Source organism: Carcharhinus amblyrhynchos, chromosome 25, assembly GCF_965287045.1.
Source record: "Carcharhinus amblyrhynchos chromosome 25, sCarAmb.v2.hapA, whole genome shotgun sequence".
Lineage (NCBI taxonomy): Eukaryota > Metazoa > Chordata > Chondrichthyes > Carcharhiniformes > Carcharhinidae > Carcharhinus > Carcharhinus amblyrhynchos.
Genome location: NC_137348.1, coordinates 27,092,261 through 27,119,699, shown reverse-complemented (window position 1 = coordinate 27,119,699; position 27,439 = coordinate 27,092,261). Strand labels below are relative to the sequence as shown.

At 44.5% G+C, this 27,439-nt stretch overlaps 1 protein-coding gene across 2 annotated transcripts in view; it reads right to left on the bottom strand.

Moving 5' to 3' along the window:
- Nucleotides 1–27,439, bottom strand: part of whrna (whirlin a) — a 242,549-nt gene that overhangs the window by 21,066 nt on the left and 194,044 nt on the right. The window contains exons 9-11 of one of the 2 annotated variants that reach the window (XM_080212128.1): nt 14,121–14,192; nt 6,468–7,044; nt 2,097–2,293 (exon numbers count right to left, since the gene is read on the bottom strand). In XM_080212128.1, coding sequence (XP_080068254.1) covers nt 2,097–2,293; nt 6,468–7,044; nt 14,121–14,192 — 846 coding nt within the window. The remainder of the gene's footprint in view (nt 1–2,096; nt 2,294–6,467; nt 7,045–14,120; nt 14,193–27,439) is intronic. The other variant, XM_080212129.1, reaches the window with a different exon arrangement.

The window sequence follows — 27,439 nt, the reverse complement described above, 5'->3', positions numbered from 1 at the left end:
GAGATCAGGGCACCCCAATTGCTGGAAAACCAGTGTTGCTAGTAATGTTGGAGCCCGCTCTGCCAGTGTAGCAGTGTGGGACTTTCCTTAGCTGGCCCAACACTGAGAACAAACAACTGGAAAATTCAGCACATTGTCCCTTGCTGCTCTCATTTAACTTTAGCACCCAGGTTGAGAATGCCAGGGGACAGTATCTATCCTCCTATTCAGACAGGGAACAGGAATTGGCATAAAGCAGCCTCAAAAGAATATGGAGCACTCCAATTGTTTTAAACATTCCTGTGCTCCTTCATTGGATTCTGAAACTCACACAATAAAGTGAATTTACAACAGGTCCATTTCTAGTCGACATCCTCCCTCTCCTCAGCCCATCAAACATTTGGGGAAGGTTGACTTGTCATTGGGAGTCTTTTCAAAAGAACGCATTTCCACTCTGTTGGTCAGTGAGTGAACTGTAGTTCTGTGGGAAACTCGCTGAAAGCCAAATCTCGACAGTGAAAGGTCGTTCATCAGAGAAAGAGCAATGTATCTATGGGATACTGTTGTGTATTTTATATATCTCACAACAATATAGAGATGACATTAGTTTCTGAGTGGGCAGCAAGTTTATTTGCAAAAGTATTAAAATATCTCTGCAATCACAAATGTCTGCACCCATGCTTACAGCTCAACTCCTGTAATGTCTGTTTACCTTGCTCTCAATTCCACACCCAAGTTTGACTAATCAAGCACATTGAGCAGAGATCAGTTAACAGACTCATAATCAAACACAGAACAAAAGAACAATTGAACAGTACAGGCCAGACAGCAATGACCTGAAGATGCATTACAAGAACTCGCTTGAAACAAGACCACATTTATGAACAGGCTGTTTATTTAAAGTTTATTAGTGTCACAAGTAAGCTTACATTAACACTACAATGAAGTTACTGTGAAAATACCCCAGTCGTCACACTCTGGCGTCTGTCCAGGTACACTGAGGGAGAATTTAACATGGTCAATGCACCGAACCAGAATGTCTTTCAGGCTGTGGGAGGAAACCGGAGCACCCGGAGGAAACCCACACAGACACAGGGAGAACATGCAGACTCACACAGTGCCCCAAGCCAGGTCACTTGCAGAGATTTTTTTTAAACACATTCATCGCGGATCTCCCCTCTCGCTGGTGTGCGGTCATGTTGGCAAGGTTTACAAGGAGTTTTAAAAATTGAACAAATGAACGTGTTAAATGTTTGAACGTCCTACATCATAATATCAGAATGTATGATGTTAAATTTATAAAGCGCCAGAGACCCAGGTTCGATTCCCGGCTTGGGTCACTGTTTGTGCAGAGTCTGCATGTCCTCCCCGTGTCTGTGTGGGTTTCCTCTGGGTGCTCTGGTTTCCTCCCACAGTCCAAATATGTGCGGTTTAGGTTGATTTGCCATGGTAAATTGACCATTAGTGTCAGGGAAATTAGCAGAGTAATTATATGGGGTTATGGGGGTAGGGCCTGGATGGGATTGTTGTTGGTGCAGACTTGAGGGGTCAAATGGTCTCCTTCTGCACTATAGGGATTCTTCACTGTAGGGGTGACTCTTCTATGATTCTATTTAAGGACTTTGAGACATTACAGTATGAGATGTCACACAAACGCAAATACACCAATGTTTATTGCACATTCCTCTGAATTAATTGTTTTAATTAAAATGATGAACTCACCAAGGTTCCTTTGGCGACACCATCCAAACCCATGACCCCTACCTTCTAGAAGGTCAAGGGCAACAGATACCTGGGAACACCATCACCTGGAGGTTCCCCTCCAAGTCACTCACCGTCCTCTCTGAGCAATATATCATTGTTCCTTCACTATCCCTGGGACACAATCCTGGAACTCCCTCCCTAACAGCACTGTGGGCGTACCTACACGGCATGGACCGCGGCAGTTCAAGAAGGCAGTTCATCACCACCTTCTCAAGGGCATTGACAATAGCTGTTGGCCTGGCCAGCAACACCCACATCCAGTGAATGATTTTTTAAAAGCCTTCCATTCAGGAACAGTTAAGCATCGAAAGCTTACTAGGTAAAAACAGAAAATGCAGGATAAGCTTACTTACTGGTTTTGAAACAGCTTCTGGTTTGGCTTCACTCCCAGGCGAGTCCTTGCTGACCTTGCCCTTTGCAGGAACGGGACTGCTGTCTTTGCTGTTGCCACCCACTTCACCAACATCAACCCCACTGTCCTCGCTGAGAGTTTGCCCACTGTCAGATAACTGGGAGAGGGCTGCAGCTGGTGGGAACAGTGGCATAATTTCTGTTATTGATAGAAAATAGATTCCGCTCAATCCCTAGTCACACGATTCAAAGTTTTAAACAACACATTGACTTACAAACATCAATACAATTGGTCTATCTACAGGTGACTATTCTATGTGCTCCCTTCCTGTACCGCACTGATCTTTGAATGATTTTTATGCAGAGAAGCAAATTGGGCAATCTTTGTTTTGGCTGCCATTAGTGAAATTATATTTTGCACTGCCCCTAGTCTCCTTAAATCTCTCTCAACCTCCTGTTTCATCTCACTATGATCACTGTAGAAAACTAATGTAACTGCAACTTAATATCGGGCCTTGCGTTGTACTAATGGAACCATTCAATATAAATCAAAAGGCGGCATTTTGGTACTATACAGGCTGCATGTGGAATACCGTGCTCAGTTTTGGTACCCCCACCCGCTCCATGATGAGTGGAACATGTCCAGAGCAGAGCTACAAATGATTTCTAACTTTACCGCATCAGCACCTCTCCTACTCCTGCTCCTTTTATCACTAACTGATGGAATACTTGTCTACTATCCAGTGTTGGATGAGCCAGAGATTTCTTCCATTTCAGTATTGGGAACACTGGGGGCCATTGTCTTCAGTTCCTGGTCACAATCTCCCTTCCCTCGTCACTGATAACATCCTTCCCTCAGGCAATTCTCTGAGACTGAACCAGATCCCTGCAAAGCCTTGGTGCCGTTTTTGACCCTGAGAGAGATTTCTGACCATACATTCATGCCATCATTCAGATTGTCTATTTCCAACTCCAATATCACTAGATTTGCCTTTGCTTCTGCTCGTCTGCTGCTGAAACCCACATCTGTGCCTTTGTTACCTCCAGATTTGACTATTCCAATGTATTCCAGGTCAACCTTACACCTTTACATACAGCAACCTTGAGATGACCCAAAAGCTCAGCCGCCTGGGTCCTTACTCACACCATCACCCTTTCACCCATCACTTTGGGGTTTGCTGAACTATCTCACAGCCTGTGAAGAATTCCAACCAGCAGAAATTCAAACCAAACCATTCAATTTAAACTGTGGTCACAGCATAAAAGGCATAGATATAATATTCTAAAAATTACCAGAATGATCAGAATCTTACATACGTTGGCTCCCAATTAATTTTAAAATTCTTGTTCTGGTTTCCAACTTCCTCCATGGCCTTCACAGAATAATAGTGCAGAAGAGGCCCTTCGGCCCATAGAGTCTGCACTGATGCATGAAAGGCCTTGACCTGCCCACCGAATCCCACTTGCCAGCACTTGGCCCAGAGCCTTGAACGTTATGGCATGCCAAGTATTCATCCAGGTATTTATCAAAGGATGTGAGGCATCCCACCTCTACCACTCTCCCAGGCAGCACATTCCAGACCATCACCACCCTCTGAGTAAAAAGACTTTTCCTCAAAGCCCCTAAACCTCCCACCCGTCACTTTCAACTTGTGTCCCCTTGTAACTGACTATTCAACAAAGGGGAAGAATTGCTCCCTATCCACCCTGTCCATGCTCCTCATAATCATGAATACCTCAATCAGGTCACGCTTCAGTCTCCTTTGCTCCAACTAAAACAAACCAAGCCTATTCAACCTCTAGGGTGGATTACAAACATAGGGAGCAGTTTGTAATCCATTCCAGCCCACTACTCTCCAAGATGTCTGTGCTAATTTATTTCTGGCCTCCCCAATTTTATTCACGCCATCATTGGTGACTCTGTCTTTAGTTGCACAGGCTTTAAACTCTGCAGTTCCCTTCTCAAACCTCTCCACATCCCTTTCCTCCATTAAAACACTCCATAAACCTACCTCTTTCACCAAGCGTTTGATCACTTGCTCTAATGTATCATGCGCCTCAGTATTAAACACTGCTTTATAACTCTTCTGCAAAGCACCCCCAGGCACATTTTATAATGTTAAAGCCACTAACTGAATACAAGTTGTTATTAAAGATCTCAACTAGTCAGACAGGCTCAAGGTGATCATCATGGTGCGAGGCAGGCTTGATAGACAAGCTAAAGGCAAAATACCACAGATGCTGGAATCTGAAACAAAAACAGAAAATGCTGGAAAATTTCAGCAGGTCTGACAGCATCTGTGAAGGGAGAATAGAGCCAGTGAAGGGTCATCCAGATTTGAAACGGCTCTATTCTCTCTCCACAGATGCTGTCGGACTTGCTGAGATTTTTCAGCATTTTCCATTGACAGGCAAGCTGGCACTTTTTAGAATCATAGAATCCCTACAGTGCAGAAGGAGGCCATTCAGCCCATCAAGTTTGCACTGACAACAATCCCACCCCAGGCCCTATCCTCATAACCCCACATATTTACTTGGCTAATCCCTCCAATTTACGCATCCCAGGACACTAAGGGGTAATATTAGCATGGCCAATGCACCTAACCCACACATCTTTGGACTGTGGGAGAAAACTGGAGCACCTGGAGGAAACCCATGCAAACATGGGGAGAATGTGCAAACTCCACACAGACAGTGACCCAAGCCAGAATTGATCCCAGGTCCCTGGAGCTGTGAGACAGCAGTGCTAGCCACTGTGCCACCATGTCGCCCATTTTGTCAATTTCATGTGCTTGTGATGTAAGTTGAAATATATTCAAAATTCCGTTGTCAATTTTACTTAAAACAGAAAATGTGTTTGGTCTTGCTTGAAACTTTTCACGGCCTGAGATAGAAAACTGCATTTATGTGAGATTGTTGTAAGAAGATCATTAATCGTGCTTTCCACTGGAAAAATAAAATCCATCAGTTCAGGGAGATCATGAGCCTAATTCAATACAAACGCACAAGATGGTTCAATATAGCTTTTGATATTTAAGGCGTGGCAGAGAAATCCAATTGGGACCAAAAGGGAAAATGCTGGAAAATCTCAGCAGGTCTGGCAGCGAGTGTAACGAGAGGAAAGGGCTGACGTTTCGAGTCCAGGTGATCCTTTGTCAAAGTTAAAAGGCACAGGAAGTGGAAGTGGCAGGGAGAGGGAATAAAAGATGAATCACAGCCATAGAAACCAGGAGAAAAGATTGCTAATGGCTATCCACAGAGAGAATAAAGACTGTGAATGGCCAAATGGCAGAGAAATTGTAAACTGTGATAGATGAAAATGTTGGGGGAGCTGGGAAGATGGGACAGAGGTAGAATGTAGAAAAGGGGAAGTGGGAGGTGAGAAAAGGTAAGGGAATGGGGATGAAGTAGGTGGGGGGGGGGGAAGAAAAATGATGAAAGACAATAAAGAAACAAAAGGTAAAGGACAGTAAAAAATAAAATAGAAGAATGAAAACAAAGGGGTCGAGCAAATCATCTGAAGTTGTTGAATTCAATGTTGAGACCGGAAGGCTGTAAAGTGCCTAGCAAGAAAATGAGATGTTGTTCCTCCAGTTTGTGTTGAGCTTCACTGGATCATTGCACAAGCCAAAGACAAACATGTGGGTATGGGAGCAGGATTGTTTGTTAAAATGGCAAGCAACCAGAAGGTCAGGGTCCTGATCGTGCACAGACCAAAGGTGCTCAGCAAAGCGATCACCCAGTCTACGCTAAGCATCTCATTTTTCCTCCCCCCCTCACTCTTTCCCCCTACTTCATCCCCCTTCCCTTCCCTTTTCTCCCCTGCTTCCCCCTTTCTACATTCTATCTCTGTCCCATCTTCCCCCAATATCTTCACCTGTCACAGCTCACAGCTTCTCTGTCATTTGACCATTCACACCCTTTATTCTCTCTGTGGACTGCCATTAGCAGCCTTCTCCCCTTGGTTTCTGTGGCTGTGACACATCTTTCATTCCCTCACCCTGCAGTATAAATGCCTCCCACTTGCTATGCCTTTGAGCTTTGACAAAGGGTCATCTCAAAATGCAGTTCTCATCTCCCCTTATAGATGTTGCCAGACCTGCTGAGATTTTCCAGCATTTTCTCTTTTGGTTTCAGATTCCAGCATCTGCAGTAATTTGCTTTTATTTTTATTTAAGTCTTATTGAGAATTCATTCATAAGATCACCACAGAGATTATCAGATGACCTTGACAGCCACTTTGTTCATTTTCAATTTAACAGCCTGTATTCGGTGTGGCTGAAAGCATCAAGTTCCTGAAGGTCAATACTGGTTAAAAACTATTTATCAATCGAGAAAAGCTCAACACCACGCTGTCTTCGAAGGTCACTTACGTCGAGACTGTGGGAGCGCCCGAACTTCGTTCACATCGGGTTCACTGTTTGGCTGATGGACCTCCACCATTACAAAGTGCTGATTGGCTGCCGCTAACTGGGGGTGAGGTTTGTCGGTTGAGACAGGGGGAAGGGGTGCCGGAAGGTATGGAGGTGGAGGAGGGAGAGATGACGGCGCAGACTTGTGGGCGCTGGACGGCAGCTGCGTTGGAGACTTAACTCTGGGAAAGGGTCCGATGATGTGCTGGTTGACGCGCGACAGCTGAGCTGCCACCTCGCTGCTCACATTTTGCGCTTTCAAGTTCTTACTGTGCGCCTGGCAAACGGACTCATCAGTCGAAGCTACCGAGGCAGAGGCAAGAGAGGAATGGTCACTTGTGGCATCAGTGTCAATGTTCGTGGTGGCTAATGAAGGACTGTGAGGTGCTGTGAAGAAAAGACCTGAGTGCGATGATTCTGATGAGCTGCGTTTCGGCCTGTCTCTGGTTGTCTTTTGCTGTGATGAGGCAGGGCTGGTGGACTCAGATGGAGGACGGGGAAAGTTTGCAGGGTTGTCAGTAAACGATTGCACATTATCCTAGAAAACAAAAATAATTATATTCGTAACTGATTCAGATTGGGTAAATATTCTTCGTCCAAACGGTCTTTCCAGTCTCTGGACTTTCTACCACTCTGTAATCAGCTGCCCGGAACCTGGATTATAATGGAGCAAGTAGGAGAGTTATATTTCCCCCTCATCAAGGAATTCAGTAGCCTCATTATAGCCCCACAGCAAGTATATATTCATTTATTAGTGTCACGAGTAGGCATACATTAACACTGCAATTAATTTACTGTGAAAATCCCCTAGTCGCCACACTCCGGCACTTGTTCAGGTACACTGAGGGAGCATTTAGCATGGCCAATGCACCAAACTAGCACGTCTTTCAGACTGTGGGAGGAAACCAGAGCATCCGGAGGAAACCCATGTAGATACGGGGAGAACATGCAGACCCCACACAGACAGTGACCCAAGCCAGGAATCCAACCTGGATCTCTGGTGCTGTGAGGCAGCAGTGCTAACCACTGTGCAAGGTCTGAGTTGCTTCAACCTAACCTAATGGAGAGGAACACAGGACTTAGGAACAAGAGCAGGCAATTGGGCCCTTTAAGTTTACACTGACATTCAATGAGATCATAGTTCTGGTCTCAACGCTTCTCAGGGAGAATCCTTACATGTGTTGATAACAAGCCACTTATAACCTGTCTGGGCTAAAAATAAATATCTCCAATTTAACAGGTTGGTGCCCGTACTCAGTTTCCCTGAAAGTATCATATTCCTAAAGATTGATACAGGTTAAAAACTATTTATCAATGAAGAAAGCTCAACACCACACTGTCTTCAAAGGGCAGTTATGTTGAGACTGTGGTAATGCCTGAACTTCCTTTACATCAGGTTCAGTGTTTGACTGATGCACTACTACCATTACCAAGTGCTGACTGGCTGCTGCCAGCTGGGGTTGAGGTTTGTCAGTTGAGCCAAGAGGAAGGGATGCTGGAAGATACAATGGTATCTAATACGCTCCAGCAGTTAGTATTAGGCTGAATGCTCTCTTTCTGTGTTGTCATGTCTATGCCTGGATTAGGGAGCTCAGACTACAGCCATCCACAGCAGTTTACAATAGTGGACCAGAAGAGGTCTGAAGTCTGGGTAATGTAGGGGAGGCAACACGAGTAGATATCATTTAAAATCTATATTTTCATTGGTGTAAAGTTTTACCATTTTGCCCAACTGAAACTGTATGCCAATGATGAAGGCCAAAAGTTGCTTCTTGCCAACATTCTTAAGCAAGGTCAACCCACATATTGGCAACAGGGAAATATCTAAAAGCTCAGAAGTCGCTTACTAGCAATCTAATGGCTGGGAATGTTGCGGCTACCGTTGTACATAGTTTGCCCTGTTGATGGTTGGGATCATGGAGGTTCAATTGCAGCTATTAAGGATTCCAATTGGAGACTCCCTGATACATTTGATGGCTTTATTATGCAGAATAAAGCAAAGAATACCTGCCATTGATATGACTAGTGTTAAGTTCAATCGGTCACTGTCTGAACTGGCAGCTTGCAATTTGTTTTTTGATGGGAGATTATGTAAAGAAAGAGAGCAGAGAGCTTCTTTTCAATGATTAATCTCCCTTTATTTACAGCACTCAGTTTTGGGCGGTGTGGCACAAGGTTGGACAATTCGATTGTACTATTAATTCAGCGGTTAATGTACAGAGAGAGGATGTTTCTCCCACCACAATTTATTGATTTATTTAAGGTACACTTTCACATTAAAGGTATCTGATTTTTTATCACCTTTTTCAGTGATAAACTAAATAATACTCAGTGAAAGCTTGCAGAATAATTAGGTTGCTGTCCGGACACAGAACCCCAATAACTTGCTGGAGCGCTAATCATCTTCATAAATGGATTGATCTGGCTATTCTCCTTCAATCTGTATAGTCCCCGACACAATTGTTTGGTTTCCAATAATTTATATTTAAGACAGAAATTAATAAATAAGGGATTATTTCAAATTGAACCACCACTAACCCATCCCTATTGGTGACCTATCCAATCCCTCGTTCCTAAATATTCCAGATATGAAATATTGAGTTCGAAGTACTTCAGCATCAAATATTGCTACAAGTTGCTCGCAAAACAAAATCAAATTAAATGACCAAACTTTCTGTGACTTGGAAAATCGACTCCCCGTTGTGTCAATTACTGAGTTCAGTACTTTACTATTAACAGGATGAAAATAGCAGACCTGCAGTACTAATTTGTGAGTTTACAACCTTGGTTTTCTTCTTCTACTTTAGTTCCATTATATGTAAGTAGCTTTTTAATTAATTTCTTTATGACTTTAATTATTTTATGACTATCACCAATCTTCCCATTTATATCTTCACTGAAAGGGGACTTGCTATCCTTCTTCATAACTATCCTAGTACTTCTTTGGAGAATTGATATGGCACAGGAGGAGGCCATTTGGCCCATTGCATCTGCACTGGCTATATAAATGAGCATTATGACTCAGTGCCATTCCACTGCCCTTTCCCCCCACCCTTGCACATTGTTTCTATTCAGGTAATCAACTCATGCCTTGATCAGACCTGTTTCCATCATACTTCCAGGCAGGGCATTCCAGACTTCTAATGTGTGGAAAGATTTTCTCAAGTCACATTTGCTTCTTTTGCAAATCACTTTAAGTCTGTGCCCTCTTGTTCTTGCTCCTTTTATGAGCAGGAACACTTTCTCTGTATCCACTCTGTCCAGTGCCCTTATGGTTTTGAACATCCCTATCAAATCTCCTCATGGCCTTCTTCTTCCCAAAGAAAACAGCTCCAACCTCTCACATCTACTGTCATAACTGAAGTTTCTCATCCCTGGAACCATTCTAGTAAATCATTTTTGCACTCTCTCCAATGTATTCATATCCTTCCAATCCTGTGGTGCCCAGAGCTGTACACAATAGTCCAACTGTGATCTAACTATTGCCTTGTACAAGTTAAGCATAACCTCCTTACTCTTTTACTCTATGCCACTATTAATAAAGCCCAGAATACTATATGACTATTAACTGCTCCCCTACCTGTCCTGCCACCTTCAATGATCTATGCACGTGTACAACCAGGTCCCTCTGCATTCACACCCACTTAAGAATTATACTCTTCATTTAATATTATCTCTCCATGTTCTTCTTATCAAACTACATCACCTCACACTTCTCAGCACTGAATTTCATCTGCACCTATCTGCCCACTCCACCAACTTGTCTATGTCCTTCTGAGGTTTGCACTGTCCTCCTCACAGTTTACAATACTGTGCCATCTGTAAACTTTGAAATTATTCCCTGTGCACCTAGATCTAGTAGATCATTAATATCTGTCAGGAAAAGCAAGGTTTCCATTACAAACTTTCCTCCAGCCCAAAAAATATCCATTAGTCCATTTTGTATCTTCATTGCTACAGTGCTTTTTATTCCATGAGCTACAACTTCTCTCATAAGTCTGTAGCACTGTATCGAATGTCCGTGTACACATCAACAGCATTACCCTCATCGACCCTCTCTGTTACCACTTCAAAAATCTTCAGCAAGTTAGTTGAACACAATTTTCCCTTTAGAAATCCATGCTGATTCTTCTTAATCAACCCACATTTTTTAATGTGCCTACTGATTCTATTCCGAATAATTGTTCCCAACCACTGAAATTAAACTGACTGGTCTGTAGTTGTTGGATTTATTCTTACAACCTTTTTTGATCAGGGATGTAATGTTCACAATTCTCCATTTCTCTGGCACCTCCCCTGAGCCTAGGGAAGACTGGAAGATCATGGTCTGCGCCTCTACAATTTCCACTCTCACTTTCTTCAAATCTGAGAATGGATCTCAACCGGTCCCAGTGCCTTGTCAGCTTTAAGTATCAGTTGTTTATCCATCAATACCTCCTGATCAATTTTGAACCCTTCTGTTGACTGAGATTCCTTCTCTGTCACCTTGGCCCAGATAGCATCTACCTTCCAGGTAAAGTGTTCATCTAATACCTTTGCCATAGAATCCCCACAGTGCAGAAGGAGGCCATTCAGCCCATCATGTCTGCACTGACAACAATCCCACCCAGGCCATATTCCCATTACCCCATGTATTTACCCTACTAGTCCCCCCGACACCAAGGGACAATTTAGCATGGCGAATCAACCTAACCCACACATCTTTGGATTGTGGGAGGAAACTAGAGCATCCGGAGGAAACCCATGCAGATATGGGGGGAATGTGCAAACTCCACATACACCCGAGTCCCTGGCGCTGTGAGGCAGCAGTGCTAACCACTGTGCCACCGAGCTGCCTATGCTCCCTGCCTTCATGTACAAATTCCCTTCTTGGTCCCTAATCAGTCCTGCTCCTTTTACCAGCCTTTATGACGATTTATATACCTGTTGTAGCTGAAATTACAGCCCTGAATTTGACTAGGACGAGTTTTCTGAACTGTGATGGGGGAAGAGTTGTCAACAAGGAGTCGAGGTTTATCCACAGTGCGTGTGCACGTGTGTGCGTGCATGTGCACTCACTCTGCAGATCAAGAGTAGGTAGGGAGCATGCAACTGCATTCCTGGCAGCAAAGTGAGCAAGGTGGAAGAAGGAAGAGTGGCAGAGTCCAGACCTAGCCATGGATGTGTACCTGAGGGCTGCAGTCTGACCCTGAAGAGGGAGGTTCAGCCGGCAGTGAGGGGTGGGAATGTCCAATCTTGCAGGGGCTTTGATCTTGTGGTGATGAAGGTGTCCGATTCTGGTTGATGCCTGTTTGGGAGGTTGGGGGAGGGGGTGGGGAAGGAGCAATGATTGATGTTACAATTCCAGTTGATGTTATAACTGGACGGGAAGATCCCAGGATATCACAAACCTTAGAATCAATTCAGATATCTTTCTGGCTTCTAACTAGCCAATTCCTTCTCAGTTCATGGCTTCAATGTACAGTACTCTGTTCCAGTTTCCTCTGTCCCCTTAATTTCAGGCTTCCTGGGCACTTCTCTTCATTTGTCTTGTTGACTAGTTGGCTGTTCTTTAGATTTCTGGCACTTGCTTCCCTCCCCCTTACTCCACTGTATGGCTTTTCTTCTAGAAAAGCTGTGAGAGATGTTCCTGCTCTTATTGCTAAGCTTCTTTTACTCTGGCTTTCAGCTAAAACTAAACTCAAAAATTTATTTTCCCTAAAAGTTGGTTGCTAAGCAACATCTCATTCTTTCCCCAAGCTCATGTTTATTTTTCCCATTGTAAACTCAGCACGACAGAAACACAGTTTGAAACTGACACTAAAAAAACCCAAACATGCAAACACCTTTGTTTAACACGAGTCAAACTAGAATTGTAACTTTCTTACACAAAAACACTAAATTAAACCCATTAATATCTACATCTTATTTCTAATATCTAACAAGACAGATAGAGATAACTTAACTCCATCTCTGTTTCCTGACAGTGGGTAATGCTTTGGAGGCCTTGGGAAGCATTACTGACCTTGCTGTACACAAACACTATGGAGAGGCACTTAAACAGCAGTACCTGCCTCCCTTTAGTTGCTGTAGGGAGGAGGAACCCTGGCTGGCCAGGATTCAACTAGAAGGCAGATAAATATCTGAGGAATTTAGCTTCATTATGATGTTTAAATGTCCAACCTGCCTCCTTGGAGTAGGTTGGCTGCCAATCCTGCATTACCGCTGATGGACAAAATAGTCTACTCCTGCGCCTATGTTCCTAGCCCCAACCCACCTTAGTTAAACCCAGCAGGCTCGAGGAGCATTGGGTTCAGGTTTGACAATTTTTTAAATGTTCACAGCTTGCCGAGCCCAAACTTATGTTTTTTTTGTAGGGGGTAAAACGCTCCTCCATCTCTCTTTGTCATGCTCTTTGTGAAGATCCTGTGCCAGCGGTACGGTGTCACAGTGGTTACCTCACAGAGCCAGGGACCCAGGTTTATTACTGGCCTTGGGTCACTGTCTATGCAAAGTTTGCACATTCTCCCCATGTCTGCATGGGTTTCCTCTGGGTGTTCTGTTTTCCTCCCACAGCCCAATGATGTGCAGGTTAGGTGGACTCATAGAATTGTAGAATCCTTACAATACAGAAGGAGGCCATTTGGGCCATCAAATCTGCACTGACTCTCCAATAGAGAATCCCACCCAAACCCTATCCCTTTAATCCCATGTATTTCCCCCATCAATCCCCCGAACCTACACATCTTGGGACACTAAGGGGCAATTCAGCATGGCCAATCAACCTGACCTGCATATCTTTGGACTGTGGGAGGAAACCGGACACCCAAAAGGCAGACACAGGAGAACGTGCAAACTCCACACAGACATTGACCCGAGGCTGGAATTGAACTCGATTCCCTAGAGTTGTGAGGCAGCAGTGCTAACCATTGTGCCACCTTGCCACCCCATTGGCCATGCTAAATTGTCCTTTAATGTCCTAAGATGTGTAGGCTGTGGGGGAGATTATCTGGTAAATATGTGGGGTTACAGGGATAGGACCTGGGGGGATTGTTGTGGATGCAGACTCAATGGGCTGAATGGCCTCCTTCTGCACTATAGGGATTCTATGATCCTGGATCATTGTCTCTTTGTTTCAGCATCAAAATTCAGTAATGTGCAGTGATTGTGTTGTTGGTATTGGGCAAATTCACTAAGCAATGAAAGTTTTGTACTTTCCAAAATGAATTACACTCAGGGTGAGCTCAACGCACTTCCTCCTTCATTTATATCTGTCTTGTCCAATGTTTGGATTATGAATTGCACCTGCCCATGTGCAGAATTACTTGTAATTTTATAAAATATTCATGAAAAATTATACATGTGAAATCATCTTACTGAGCCTAATTATGGCCTGAAAAGTTTGGATTAAGTAGAGCAATCTTGGAGATAAACAGGGGTCTTGCAGTCAAAGCAGTATTTCACAGCGTATTCCTGTTATTATAATCTTATTCTAATATATCTCCAAATGAGCCGACAGCAACAAATGCAGAATAATGATAAATGTTACTTCTGCAGTTTGGGAAACACTAATCTATTACTTAGACAAAATGTGGGATGACAGATGAGCAGCATGCCACCAAGTCAAATACTCACCAGAGAGATGTCTGGCAGATTTCCAATATCTCCTTGCAATTGGTCATTGGTAACCACAAGATCCGTGTCATTCTGCATATGAGAGCAAGGGTCAATTCACTGATTAGACTACATCATGTGAACATACAGACATATCTTGTCAACTAGAGCGGCTTTCCCCACACTTTGAGTTGCAGATTCCTGTGGTGAAGTGCCTCTGTAATTAAACTAATTTGGCATGTATTTTGGGTGGGGTGGGGGTGGGGGGGGATTGTTGGGAGAAACAAATCCATCAAAATCATAGGGATAATTTTAACATTGGTATCATGAATACACTACCATTCTCCACAGTGCTTAGTTATCATTTCATTCAATTTCAATGAGAGCAAATATTGACCAGGATGAGTAGTAGGTGGTCAACTTGCTATTTATGGGGGCAGTACGGTGGCACAGTGGTTAGCACTGCTGCCCCACAGCACCAGGGGCCTGGATTCAGCTATCTGTGCACTATCTGTGCAGAATCTCCCCGTGTCTACGTGGGTTTCCTCTGGGTGCTCCAGTTTCCTTCCACAGTCCGAAAGATGTGCTGGTTAGGTATATCGGCCATGCTAAATTCTCCCTCAATGTACACAAACAAATGCCAAAGTGTGGCAATTAGGGGGTTTTCACAGTAACTTCATTGCAGTGTGAATGTAAGCCTATATGTGACTAGTAAATAAAAACTTAAAAAAAACCCTTTAAATCCTATTTACACCTTCAGCCAAAGTTAAAATTCATCTCCCCACATGGATGCTCGCGATCTGAAATGTGAAATGTCTTTTGATTTGGTTTGATTTGATTTATGATTATCACATGTATTAGTGTACAGTAAAATATATTGTTTCTTGTATGCTATACTGACAAAGTATACTGTACATAGAGGGGGAAAGGAGAGTGTACAGAACATAGTGTTACAGGCATCGTTCTGGTGCAGAGAAAGATTAACTGAAAGCGACGTAGCTCCATTCAAAAGTCTGATGACAGCAAGGGAGAAGCTGTTTTTCGGTTGGTTGGTACGTGATCTCAGACTTTTCTATCTTTGTATCGGTGGAAACATTGTAGCCTCAGCCTTTTCTAAACATAGACATGTTCTCTGTATGTTCACTAACTCAGCTTGTATATTTGAAGCACTATTAAGTTTCAAGTTTATTTATTAATGTCACAAGTAGGCTTACATTGACACTGCACTGAAGTTACTGTAGTCATCACACTTGGGCACTTGTTCGGGGACACTGAGGGAGAACTTAGCATGGCCAATACACTTAACCAGCACAACTTCCAGACTGTGGGAGGAAACCGCAGCACCCGGAGGAAACCCACGCAGACACGAGGAGAACATGCAGACTCCGCAGAGACAGTGACCCAAGCCAGCAATTGAACCCGGGTCCCTGGTGCTGTGAGGCAGCAGTGCTAACCACTGTGCCACCATTCCGCCCGATGGCTGGCAAGGTTGAAAGGATATGATGGTATGTATGATGGAACACAAATGTCCTGGTGCAGGTTCTTGCTGCAGAGGGAGCTGCTGGTCACAATCCCCGAAAGGTGAGACGGGATGATTGGTCTAGCCATGGCCATGTATTGCACTTGTAAGTTGTTTCAAGCATTATTAATCAGCAAACATCGCTCTGAAATCTATATATGTACTTTCTACTCAAGCATGTTCCAGCATATTTCTTCCTAAATGCCTTATTCCTACACCGTGCCCATTTATAAGCACATGAAGTTCACTCATGGACTATTACACATCTGAAAAGCTGCTGTTATATCTATTGTCAGTCAATTAAATACACTTTCAATTAAAAAAAAACATTGTTATGAGCAACAAGCTGATGAAGGACTGATAAATCCTTAGTCCTATCTCCATTCACATGGACAAAGCACCCATTGGAGTAGTTTAATTTCATTCAGTAAAATCTGGGAGTGAAATTACTTTGCCGTTCAACCATTTGACTTGTAATATTAAAATGCGAAATGATCCTAATTTACTGCCATTCACAAACGGCTTCACGGGGCAATGTGCAATGAGCAATTCCAACTCCAAAGTGCTCCCAGGTACAGCTCGGTGAGATACTGAGGTAAAGGGGACAAGAGGTGCACTTTCCATACCGTCAAGCTGACCTGATCCAGATGATCCAGTCAAGTCCTCCCAATTGGTGAGAATGCATGAAGATCAGTCAGAGAAGGTTCTCTAGTTATACATCAAGTTAAAAAACTTCTGATATGAAAAGACCAAAACAGAAACAGAGGACCCAGTTTTAGCTCTCAACGTTTTGAGTAAAATCTTGGCTAGACTGCCGGGTCCAACCAGTCCGCATTGATTCTTTGAACCATCAGTAGTCCACATCCCTTACACCTCATTTTAGTTTAATCTCCCCTTCCTTCAACTATCTAGTAGATTCTTCAAATTGTCCCCCATTTTTAACTGATGTGCTGAGGCGGCCTTGTGGCGCAGTGGTAGCACCCCTACATCTGGGCCAGAAGTTCCAGATTCAAGTCCAACGCCAGGAATGTTGGCCACGGAAGGAGCATTCCCAATGCAGTTCAATAGGCTGATAATCAGCTCAGGAATATTTTCACCACTTCCCAAAGTATTCCCTAAAGGGTAAGAACATTCTGAGCGTGAAGATACACAAGACCGAGAATTAATGTGATGGCAGGGGAAACACTTTGCACAATTTTATTAACAAACTCAGAAAACTTCTTGGCCACAATTTTCCAGCCTCACCCCACCTGGCGCAGATCTTGCCAATCCCAGAAAATTGAATGCAGGCCTAAAAATATGTTATACGCCTGGCGCAAAACTATTTACGATATTCCCAAACCCTCTCTGCTGGCACAAATCAGATCTCACCCAGAAAAGGCACAAAACTGATTAGCATATTTAAAGTAGTATTTAAATATGCTTAGCCCATTGGACGCTGGATTCTCCCAGCTCCCGGGATTTCCTGACCCTCGGGTGTGGCCAGAGTCACTACTGGTCTGCACTCACAGAAACCAGGCATGATGGTCACACCAGGGGGCTCAGAGGTCATTAATGCCCCTGGGTGATTGGGGACATGGCGACACTGTGCCCAACTGGCACTGCCAACCTGACACACTGACATTGCCAAGTGGGTGCTATCAATCTGCCGGGGCTGTGCCAAGGGGTTGGGGCCTAAATGGTGGTGGAGCTTGGGTGAGACTGGGAGCTTAGTGAGGGCCATAAAGGGGTGGGACTTGGAAGGGGGCACGATGAAGGGGACTATGAAGAAGGAGCATATTAGGGATCACGTATGGGGTCCCACTGGGACCCCAATGCCCCGATGCCGGCGATCTGTGCTGGGGAGATGGTGGGGAAACACGCCACTGATGAGGTGGAGGAGGCTCCTGATGTCCGTTGGGGGAGCGAGGGGGTTTTCCAGTGCACTGAGAGGTCAGGGTGTCCTTTCAAAACAGTTCTCGATCGCTTTACAGCCGGGCTGACCAGCAAGGTTAGGCCCTGTCCCTCCCAGAACTACACGCAAGTCACCACTCTTTCAAAAAATGACTAAGTGTGGGGCGATTGTGCAGTCTGGTCCACGCTGGACAAACTGGTGTGGATCGGTCCGGTTTTCTCGTTCTAATAACACAGTCATTTTTTGGGAAAATTCCACCCTTTGAGTTTTGTTGTTAAATTTGAGGGAACTACTTATGAACAAAAAGACCGCACTCAGACTGGTACATATTCTGACCCAGACAGAAGAGACAACTTAATGTTCCTTCTGGAACAATCAGACAGAATAAAAATGAAAGCATTCCAGGCCTCCTGTATCAGTTTGAGATACAGATGTTCAGAGATCCAGGGCAGAATTTTCCCATCGCGCCCGCCACAGGAATCATAGTGGTCAGGACAGAAAATGCAGTGGACCATGCAAAGGTCTGTTGACCTCCGGCCTTGGGGAGTGACCCCAGTTTAACAATCCAGAAACTGCACAGGCATGTTTTCCAGACATCAATCGGCAGATATTAAACTGGAAAAGGTCTTTCTCGTCCTCGAGCACAAAGGTCTTTCCATTCTCAGACACTGCTAGTCGGTCAGCCAACTCCAGAAATTATGGTCTGAAATATTGTCTACGTGCATCATGAAGATAAACGTTCACAACCGCAGCAGAAGATGAGACAGGCTAACGCAGGGTGATTCACATATTCCACAGATTCACCATCTCCACTCTCCCTGAGGAATAACTGGGACTAGCCGGCAAAAAGGAATGTGGCTACGCACATTCTGGTCTTGCACTCACATTCTGCCATGAATACAAAGGCTGCTGACAAAATGCTTAATGCAGAGGATATCAAATATTAGATATCAAGTCTTCCGATGGAATTCTCAGGTGATTTGGAATACACTGAGAAACAATTTTGTTGTTCCAATTGGTGAGTAAGTATACCAGCAATGAACTGGCTTCATTAATCAAGCATTACATTTTAAATTAGCTAATAACAAAACCAACCTGCATTTATGTAATGCCTTCAACATAGTAAAATGGCCCTTAAGAAGCCTTATTAAACAGAATTTGGCACCAAGCAGCTAAAGGGGAATGAGGGCAGATGTCACAATGGTGGCTTTCACAGTGTGCCTTTGAGTGGGAAAGAGTGATGGAGAGGTTGAGGGGAAGAATTCTGGTGCACAGGGACTTGGTAGCTGAGGCATGGTCCCCAAAATGGAGGGATGAAAATCTGGGAAGAACCAGAATTGGAGATTGAATCACAGAGGCAGATTTTACCATCCCACCCACCACAGGAATCAGAATGGGCGAAGGATGGAGCGAGGAAAGGTCCATTGACCTCAGGTGGGATTTTCTGGTTTTGGGTCGAGCATGGCCAGAAAATCCTGCCCATAGAGCACAGAAAAGGCCCTTCAGCCCATCGAGTCTGCACTGAGAATATCTACCACTAAAGGCGTGCTAATCCCATTTTCCTGCATTTTTCCCAAACCCTTGAATATTATGATATTTCAAGTGGACATCCAAATATTTTTTTAAAGGTTGTAAGGTTGTCGGCCTTGACTACCTTCCCACAGGCAGTGCATTCCAGATTCCCACCACCCCGAGTGAAAAAGTTTTTTCTTAAATCCCCTCTGAATCTCCTATCGCTCACCCTAAAACCATGCCCCCTCGTGATTGACCCCTCAATCAAGGGAAACAGCTGCTCCCTACTCACCCTGTCCATACCCGGACTTAGATATCAGAGGGTTGCAGAACGGAAGGGGCTTATAGAGACAGAGGGTGGGTGAGTCTATGGAGTGATTTGAAAGTAGAAGATGAGAATTTTAAGATTGGGGTATTGCTGGATTAAAAGATAATGGAGGTCAATAAGCACAAGGGTGATAGGTGAAAGGAACTTGGGGCAGGTTAGTGTACAGAGCTCTGAATGAGTTCACATTTACTGAGGGTGGAAGATGAGAGCCAGTCTGGAGAGCTTTGAAGTCAAGCCTAGTGGTAAGAAAAATGGGAGGAGGATTTCAGTAGCTGATGAGCTGAGTCATACATAGAAACATACGTAGAAACTTACATACAAAATGAACTGAGTTGGCAGCAGAAACCAACAACTTTACAGAGACGGAAATAGGTGATTTTGGCGATGCAACCTTTATGTGGTTGGAAACACCAAGGCATTCGGAATGCTTGGTTTCATTGGTCAGAACATTGAAGGCAGGAGTTGGACGTCTTGTTGAAGTTGTACAAGACAATGGTAAGGTCACATTTGGAATACTGTGTACAGTTCTGGTCACCCTATTACAGAAAGGATATTATTAAACTAGAAAGGGTGCAGAAAATAGTTACTAGGATGCCACCGGGACTTAATGATTTGAGTTATGAGGAGAGGTTGGATAGACTGGGAGTTTTTTCTCTGAAGCATAGGTGGCTTGGGGGTGATCTTATTGAGATCTATAATATAACGAGGGGGATAGATAATGTAGATAGTCATAATCTTTTCCCAAAGGTAGGGGAGTCTAAAACCAGAGGGCATAGGGTTAAGGTGAGAGGGGAGAGATACAAAAGGATCCAGAGGGGCAATTCTTCCACTCAGAGGGTGGTGAATATCTGCAATGAGCTGCTAGAGATAGTAGTAGAGGCCTCTACTACTACCTCTGTCTTTTTACTACCTTTTGTCTTTTTAAAAGACAAAATTTTGTCTTTTAATAAGCATTTAGATAGTTACATGGATAAGATAGAGGGCCAAATGCAGGCTATAAAGACTAGCTTGGTGGTAAAAATTGAGCAGCATGGACAAATTGGGCTGAAGGACTGTCTCCATGCTGTAAACATCTATGACTCTATGATAATAACTGGGATTTTCTGATCCACTACAGGAGATTCAGCAGCCGGGTCAACAGTCCATTGATTCTCAGCGGGGCTGGACAACCTCAGTGCCATGCGTGGTGGAAAATCCCCCCACTGTTTAATTGGAGGAAACTTCTGTTCCCCTAGAACTGGATTTCAGAGAAATAGCACAACAAATCAGAGGCTGAAATTGCATCCAACCTGCACCAAATATTTAGCTGGGCGGCAGACAATGTGAAAAGCTGAGGTTTGATTAAACCCTGCCCTAATCTTATTGAATGGTGGAGCAGACACGAGAGGCCATATAGCCTACTCCTACTTCTTATTGTCCGAGTTCTCTAGATATAAAGCCCAGCAATCCACTGGCCTTTTTGATTATTTGCTGAACCTCTCCATGATATTTTAATGATCTACGGACATGCATCTCCTAGCCTCTTTCAACCTCATTGTCTCTGGCTGGAATATTACCACCTTTCATGCTGGTGGGATTTTCCCAGTCTGCTGCAGTGAACAGAGATCTGACTGTATGCCAAATTCTCTGGACTCGCTACAGCGTGAGTGTGGTGTGAACGGCTGGCAAGATCGCACCCTTCAGTTTTTCACCATTAGGAAAGGTCTCTCTTCTAGCATTTCAGGCCCAAAGTGGATGCCCTCATACCTGCTTACATTGAAAATGACTTGTTACAGTTTTGCCCATTCATTATGTTTCCTTCTACACTGCTTCCATTGCTGCTTATCTTTGCGTTGTTAGCAAACCCAGATATGTGACTCTATCTCGCGTTGTTATTAAATTACAGTGAATAGTTCAGCCCCAACACAGATCCCTGTGGGATGCTATTAGTCACATTTTGCCAATTAAATTACTCCCCCATTATCCCTATCTGTCTCCTACCGTTCAGCCAATTTCCCAGCAAACCATTATCTTATCTTCAATTCCACGGTTTTCAGCTTTAGTCAACAGTCTTTTCTGAGGGGCTTTATTGAATCGCTTCTGGAAGTCTATGTAACTAATACCCATAGACAGCAGTGACTTGCAATTTAAAAACAAATCACTGGCTATGAAACACTGCAAGGCATCCTGAAAACATAATAAGGTGTCATTTAAATGCAAATTCATTTTTTTTCATGTAATTCCTTAGACAGTCAGCTGGCCTCAGTGTGGTATCTTAACAGCCATTGACAGTCATACTTCCATCTAATATTGCTTTGACACGTCAGCAGATAACTAAAATCATTTGTTACAAAAAGTACATAAAATGTTTTCACTGATGTGATCACTAACTGACAGCTGCACTCAAAGCTCACCTACACAGTTCATCAAACAAATAGCAAAATGCAAAATGTCAAGCATAGATAAATGTGTCATGTATGTTTCAGTGGCAGTGCATGTAATCATGTAGCTGGTTCAGTAAGTCACATTATGACATTATCTGTCCTACAATTATCACAGGTCAACAGAGAAATCATGGAGCTCCTCTCTTTAAACGCTAAATTCTCCGACATGTCACTGACGTTAATTGCAGATGGTTCTAGATCCCGGCTCGCCCCCTGTTAACAGATGAAACAAGGCCACGGTAAAAGCAAAAGGTCGCAGATGGTGCAAATATTAAATAAACATGGGAAGTGTTAAAAATACTCAGCAGCTCCCGGCACACCTGCGGGGCAATGTTTTGAGTTGACTAAGGAACAGAACTCTTCCCAAAGATTTCTAAGTGTCGTAATGGTGAGATCAAAGGAGTGACTCGCACCAGCCTCTTAGGTATGACCTGCATTGCAACCCTCTCACACTCAGTCACTTCTTTGGAGAGTTGGGAGTTCTCCGTTGGTACTGGGGGCTGGGGATGGACATAACATGCTGGTGAGCCCCACTTCAGTGCACTTGGGCACCCCAATCTCACAGTGCACAAGAAGAACCCCCCTACTTCAACCCCACAGATATCAGGAGCTCCTTCTATGGCGGAGATCCCCTCCCCAACATGGGCTGCTGGCAACAGGGCCCTCCCAATGGGTCCCCCGCCCAACCCTTCACATGCCCCCTCATCAAAACCCCTGGCATGATCCACCCCTGCATGACCGCCTGTCATAGCCATTTACCCCCTTGTGATAGCCCCCACTCAGGCCTTACCCACTTAGTACTTTCTCTGGCACATTGATGGTGCCTAACTGGCACAGCCAGGGTACTTGGTGGCCACTGTTGGGTTTCTGGTGGTCATTGCCAAGGGGGCACTGGTGGGCCAGTGTGCCTGTTGGGCCCCACCAGGTGGACATGCCCAATGGACACTGAGCAGCCATGCCCTTCACCCCCCCCATCCCCCGAGGAGGTGGGGTCAAGTTGGAGGTCTTCAATGGCCTCCAAGCCTGGGGGGAGATCATCGTGCCAGTTCTGGGTGGGATTGTGTTTGGTGCAGACTCGATGGGCTGAAGGGCCTCTTTCTGCACTGTAGGGTTCTATGATTCTATGACTGTGTGGAGTTTGCACGTTCTCCTCAAGTCTGCATGGGTTTCCTCCAGGTGCTCCAGTTTCCTCCCACACTCCAAACATGTGCATGTTAGGTGCATTGGCCATCGTAAATGGCCCTTTAGTGTCCCAGGATGCGTAGGTTAGAGGGATTAGCAGGATAAATATTTGGGGTTATGGGAGTAGGGCCTAGCAGGGATGGTGGTCAGTGCAGACTTGATGGGCCGAATGGCCTCCTTGTGCACCGTAGGGTTTCTATGATTCTACGAAGGGTGTTCTTGCTATGGAAGGACTGCAGTGAAGGCTTACCACAGATTGCTGGGTAGGTGGGAAAGTCAGTTAGGACCATATTCGCTGGAGTTTAGAAGAATGAGGGAGGATCACAAAGAGACCTACAAAATTCCAACAAGACTAGACAGGCTAGATGTGGTAGGATGTTCCCAGTAGCAGGCAAGTCCAGAACCACTTTAGGACCTAGATAAGTAGAAATTACTTCACCCAGAGTATTGTGCGCTTGGAGAATTTGCTACCACAGAAAGCAGCTGAGGCCAAAATATTGTTTTCAAGAAGGAGTTAGATATATCTCTTGGGGCTAAAAGGATCAAAGAATACAGGGGGAAAAAGTGGGAACAGGTTACTGAATTGAATGATCAACCATGATGTTAATGAATAACAGTGGAGCAAGCTTGAAGGGCCAACTGGCCTGCTTTTACTCCTATTTTCTATGTCTCTAAGATGAGTGTGTGAAACCTGATGGGTCTCAAGCTCTGTGACCTTGACTGGGAAGCCAAGCAGTGCATGGCAAAATTAAAACGTAATTTATTTTTAGCTATAATTATTCTGTTAAAATTGAATGAGCTGGGGTAAAGACCTTGCACCAGTACTCGACTATTCTTTCGAATTCATTTGCTTTATCAAAATTTTATCAGCCTTCTCCCGAACTGAATTAAAGTTTAAGGTTTGTTTATTAGCATCACAAGTAGGCTTACATTAACATTGCAATGAAGTTAGCCTGTGACTTTTCACAACCTGCTTCTGCATTTGTCCCTCATGGGCAGAGAGCTTTGAAGAACTTTCTCATGAGGTGATGGCCTAGTGGCTTTATCGCTAGACAGTTAATCCAGAAACTCAACTGATGTTCTGGGGACCTGGGTTCGAATCCCACCACGGCAGATGGTGGAATTTGAATTCACTAAAAAAAATCTGGAATTAAGATTCTACCGATGATCATGAAACCATTGTCAGAAAAACCCATCTGGTTCGCTAATATCCTTTAGGGAAGGAAATCTGCCATCCTTACTTGGTCTGGCCAACATGTGACACTGTAAGAAGTCTCACAACACCAGGTTAAAGTCCAACAGGTTTATTTGGAACAGGAAGACTGTCCTCTTCCTGTTGGCAAACAGTTCAGCAGTCACAGGCATTTGGCCTTTGATCTTCAGGTAAGCATTCTCCGAGGCAGCCTTCATGACAAACGACAGCGCAGAGTTGCTGAGCAGAGACTGATAGCCAAGTTCCGCATACATGAGGACGGCCTCAATTGGGATCTTGGGTACATGTCACACTATTTGTAACCCCCATGACATGGGGTGGCACAGTGGCACACTGCTGCCTCACAGCGCCAGGGACCTGGGTTTGATTCCCAGCTTGGGTCACTGTCTGTGTGGACTTTGCATGTTCTCCCCGTGCCTGTGTGGGTTTCCTCCCGGTGCTCCGGTTTCCTCCCACTGTCCGAAAGATATGCAGGCTAGGTGGATAGGCCATGCTTAATTGCCCCTTACTGCCAGGGTGACTAACTAGGATAACTGCATGGGTAATGGGGATGGGGCCCGAGTGGGACTGTGGTCAGTGCAGACTCAATAAGCCGAACGGCCTTCTTCTGCACTGTCAGATTCTGTGATTTTCTGTGACTTGCCTGGGCTTGCAACATCTCACTTACTGTCCTGTCAAGAGACAATACACATCTCCTTAACCTATGCTTAATGCTATCTCCACTCACATTGTCTGCACCTTTAAGACTTGATTAGCTGTAAAGACTCGCATTCTAATCAGTATTCTGTAAACTGAGTGTGTGTCTTTATATGCCCTGTTTGTGATCAGAACTCCCCACTCACCTGACGAAGGGGCAGAGCCCCTGTTTGCTACCAAATAAACCTGTTGGACTTTAACCTGGTGTTGTGAAACTTCTTAGTGTGTTTACCCCAGTCCAACACCGGCATCTCCACATCATGACTACGCGTGCCTCCAGAGCCATGGTGATGTGGCTGACTCTCAACTGCCCTTTGAAGTGGCCTAGCAAGCCATTCAGTTGTCAAGGAGGCAACTCACCGCCACCTTCTCAAGGGCAACTAGGAATGGGTAATAAATGCTGGCCAGACAGCGATGCCCATGTCCCACGAGTGAACAAAAAAGAAGAATTTAGGTCAGTGAGCTGTGCTTTATTCCTTCATTTTCATTTGACTTGATATTGAATGTCAACTGGGATATGTGGCTGTAAAACCAGTCATAAAACATGTCTGCCTCGTAGGGGAGGATAAAAATATGCTGTATTTAATTAGCTAAAAGGTAATATTTTATGGATGCAACTTTAATGCTGGATTGACGACCTGTGCCAGCAAAGATTTTTGGGACAATCTTTAGTGCTCAGCACACCTACCCCTACGGCTGTGCTCTGGTAAGTCGCATTAGTAAGTCTTAAATTTACATTATTTAGTAGGGTGGCTGACAAATCAGTAATAAGACCTCATCCTGTCTCTTGTGATGCATTTTCTTATTCGGTTTTCTCTGCTATATCGGGACAGTGACTCACGCTCACGCACCATTTTATTAGCACGGTCCCATCTCCAGCACCTCGCCCGGCTGATTCTTCTTTGGCTTAGACATTGAGCTGTAAGGCTGTAATTGGCAATGAGAGGGATAGGTTTTGCAAATTCAAAAATACAGAGACCACCTTCCCTCATCATGGATGCAGGGCATCATCCAACATTCAGAAATGGGGATCACCTTTGTAATCTTTATTCCCGACTGCCAGGGTTGTTCAAAGCCACTTCTAGATCACTGATTGCCACGCTGGGCAATGTCAGCTCAAGGGGAGGCAGTGACCTTGTGGCATTATCGCTATAATATTAATCCAGAAACTCAGCTAATGTTCTGGGGACCCGGGTTCAAATCCCACCACAGTAAATGGTGGAATTTGAATTGAGTAAAAAACATCTGGAATTAAGAATCTACTGATGACCATGAAACCACTGTCAATTGTCAGAAAAGCCCATCTGGTTCACTAATGTCCTTAGGGAAGGAAATCTGCCATCCTTACCTGGTCTGGCCTACATGTGTCTCCAGAGACACAGCAATGCAGTTGCCTCTGAGATGTCCTAGTAAGCCACTCAGCTGTATCAGCATTTCGAGAAGGCAGTTCACCACCACCTTCTCAAGGGCAAATAGGATTGGGCAATAAATGCTGGCCAGCCAGCGACCCTTGTCCCACGAATGAATAATACAAAATACGTGCAGATTTTGGAGCCTGAATATGGCCTGCAAATTCAGTGGGAAAAAGGCCAGTACACATATTTCCCAAGCCATTGGTGCAACCAGACTGTGGTATCTCGAATTTCCTGTTGTGTGAGAACACTGTAAGACCAGAAGTAACAAACACTGAATTTAACAAAAAAACCTCCACTTAAGTTGTGCTTTTCACAAACTCAGAATGTCCCAAAGTCCCTTACAGTCAATGAAGTGTTGCCGCTGTTGTAATATAGCAAACTCAAGCAGTCTATTCACAAGAAGCTCCCATAAAGAGCAATGGGATAATGATCAGATAATCTGTTCCAGTGAAGCTGATTGAGGGATAAGTGTTGACTAGGGGTAGGATTTTACAGCCTTGCTTGGGCGAGACTGGAAATTCCTGCCCGAGGTCAACGGAGATTTCCATTGTCGGATCTTCGGCCGCGCCAATTCCGTGGCGGACGAGGCGGTAGAGTTTCGGCCTAGGACTCTGGGGAAGCTCCCACACTCCTCTTCAGAATAATATCTTTGGATTCTTTACATTAACTTGAGAGTGCAGTTCAGAGTGAACTTCTCGTCTGAAAGACAGGGTCCCAGGCAATATAGTATTGTACTGGATTGTCAACATAGATCTTTGTGCACATCTCTGGAAAGGGACTTAAAATCTGTTTGTCTCAGATTTTGCCCTTTTGATGCAGGCCCAGATATCGGGGCCAGATTGGGATCAGAAGCCCACTCTCTGGAGGAAGCAGTTGCCTGGCAGTGATTTTCCCCAAATTGGTCAATTATTGGCCTGAGGGCAGGCTTGCTGTCCAATTAAGGATGAAAGTGGGCTCACAAAACTGGAGAACCAATATCAGACACCCCTCTCCCCCACTGTAGCATGGAAGCAGCAGCAGGCTGCCATTTCCGAGAAGAGGGAGGGCATCTCAGCCTGGAGGCACTTTCCAGGTGCTTAGACTTTTAAGTAAAAAAAAGACTCAGCAACAGAGCCATCATTGTGGATGGGCAGCAGTACTACTGCCTCCAAGCAGCGG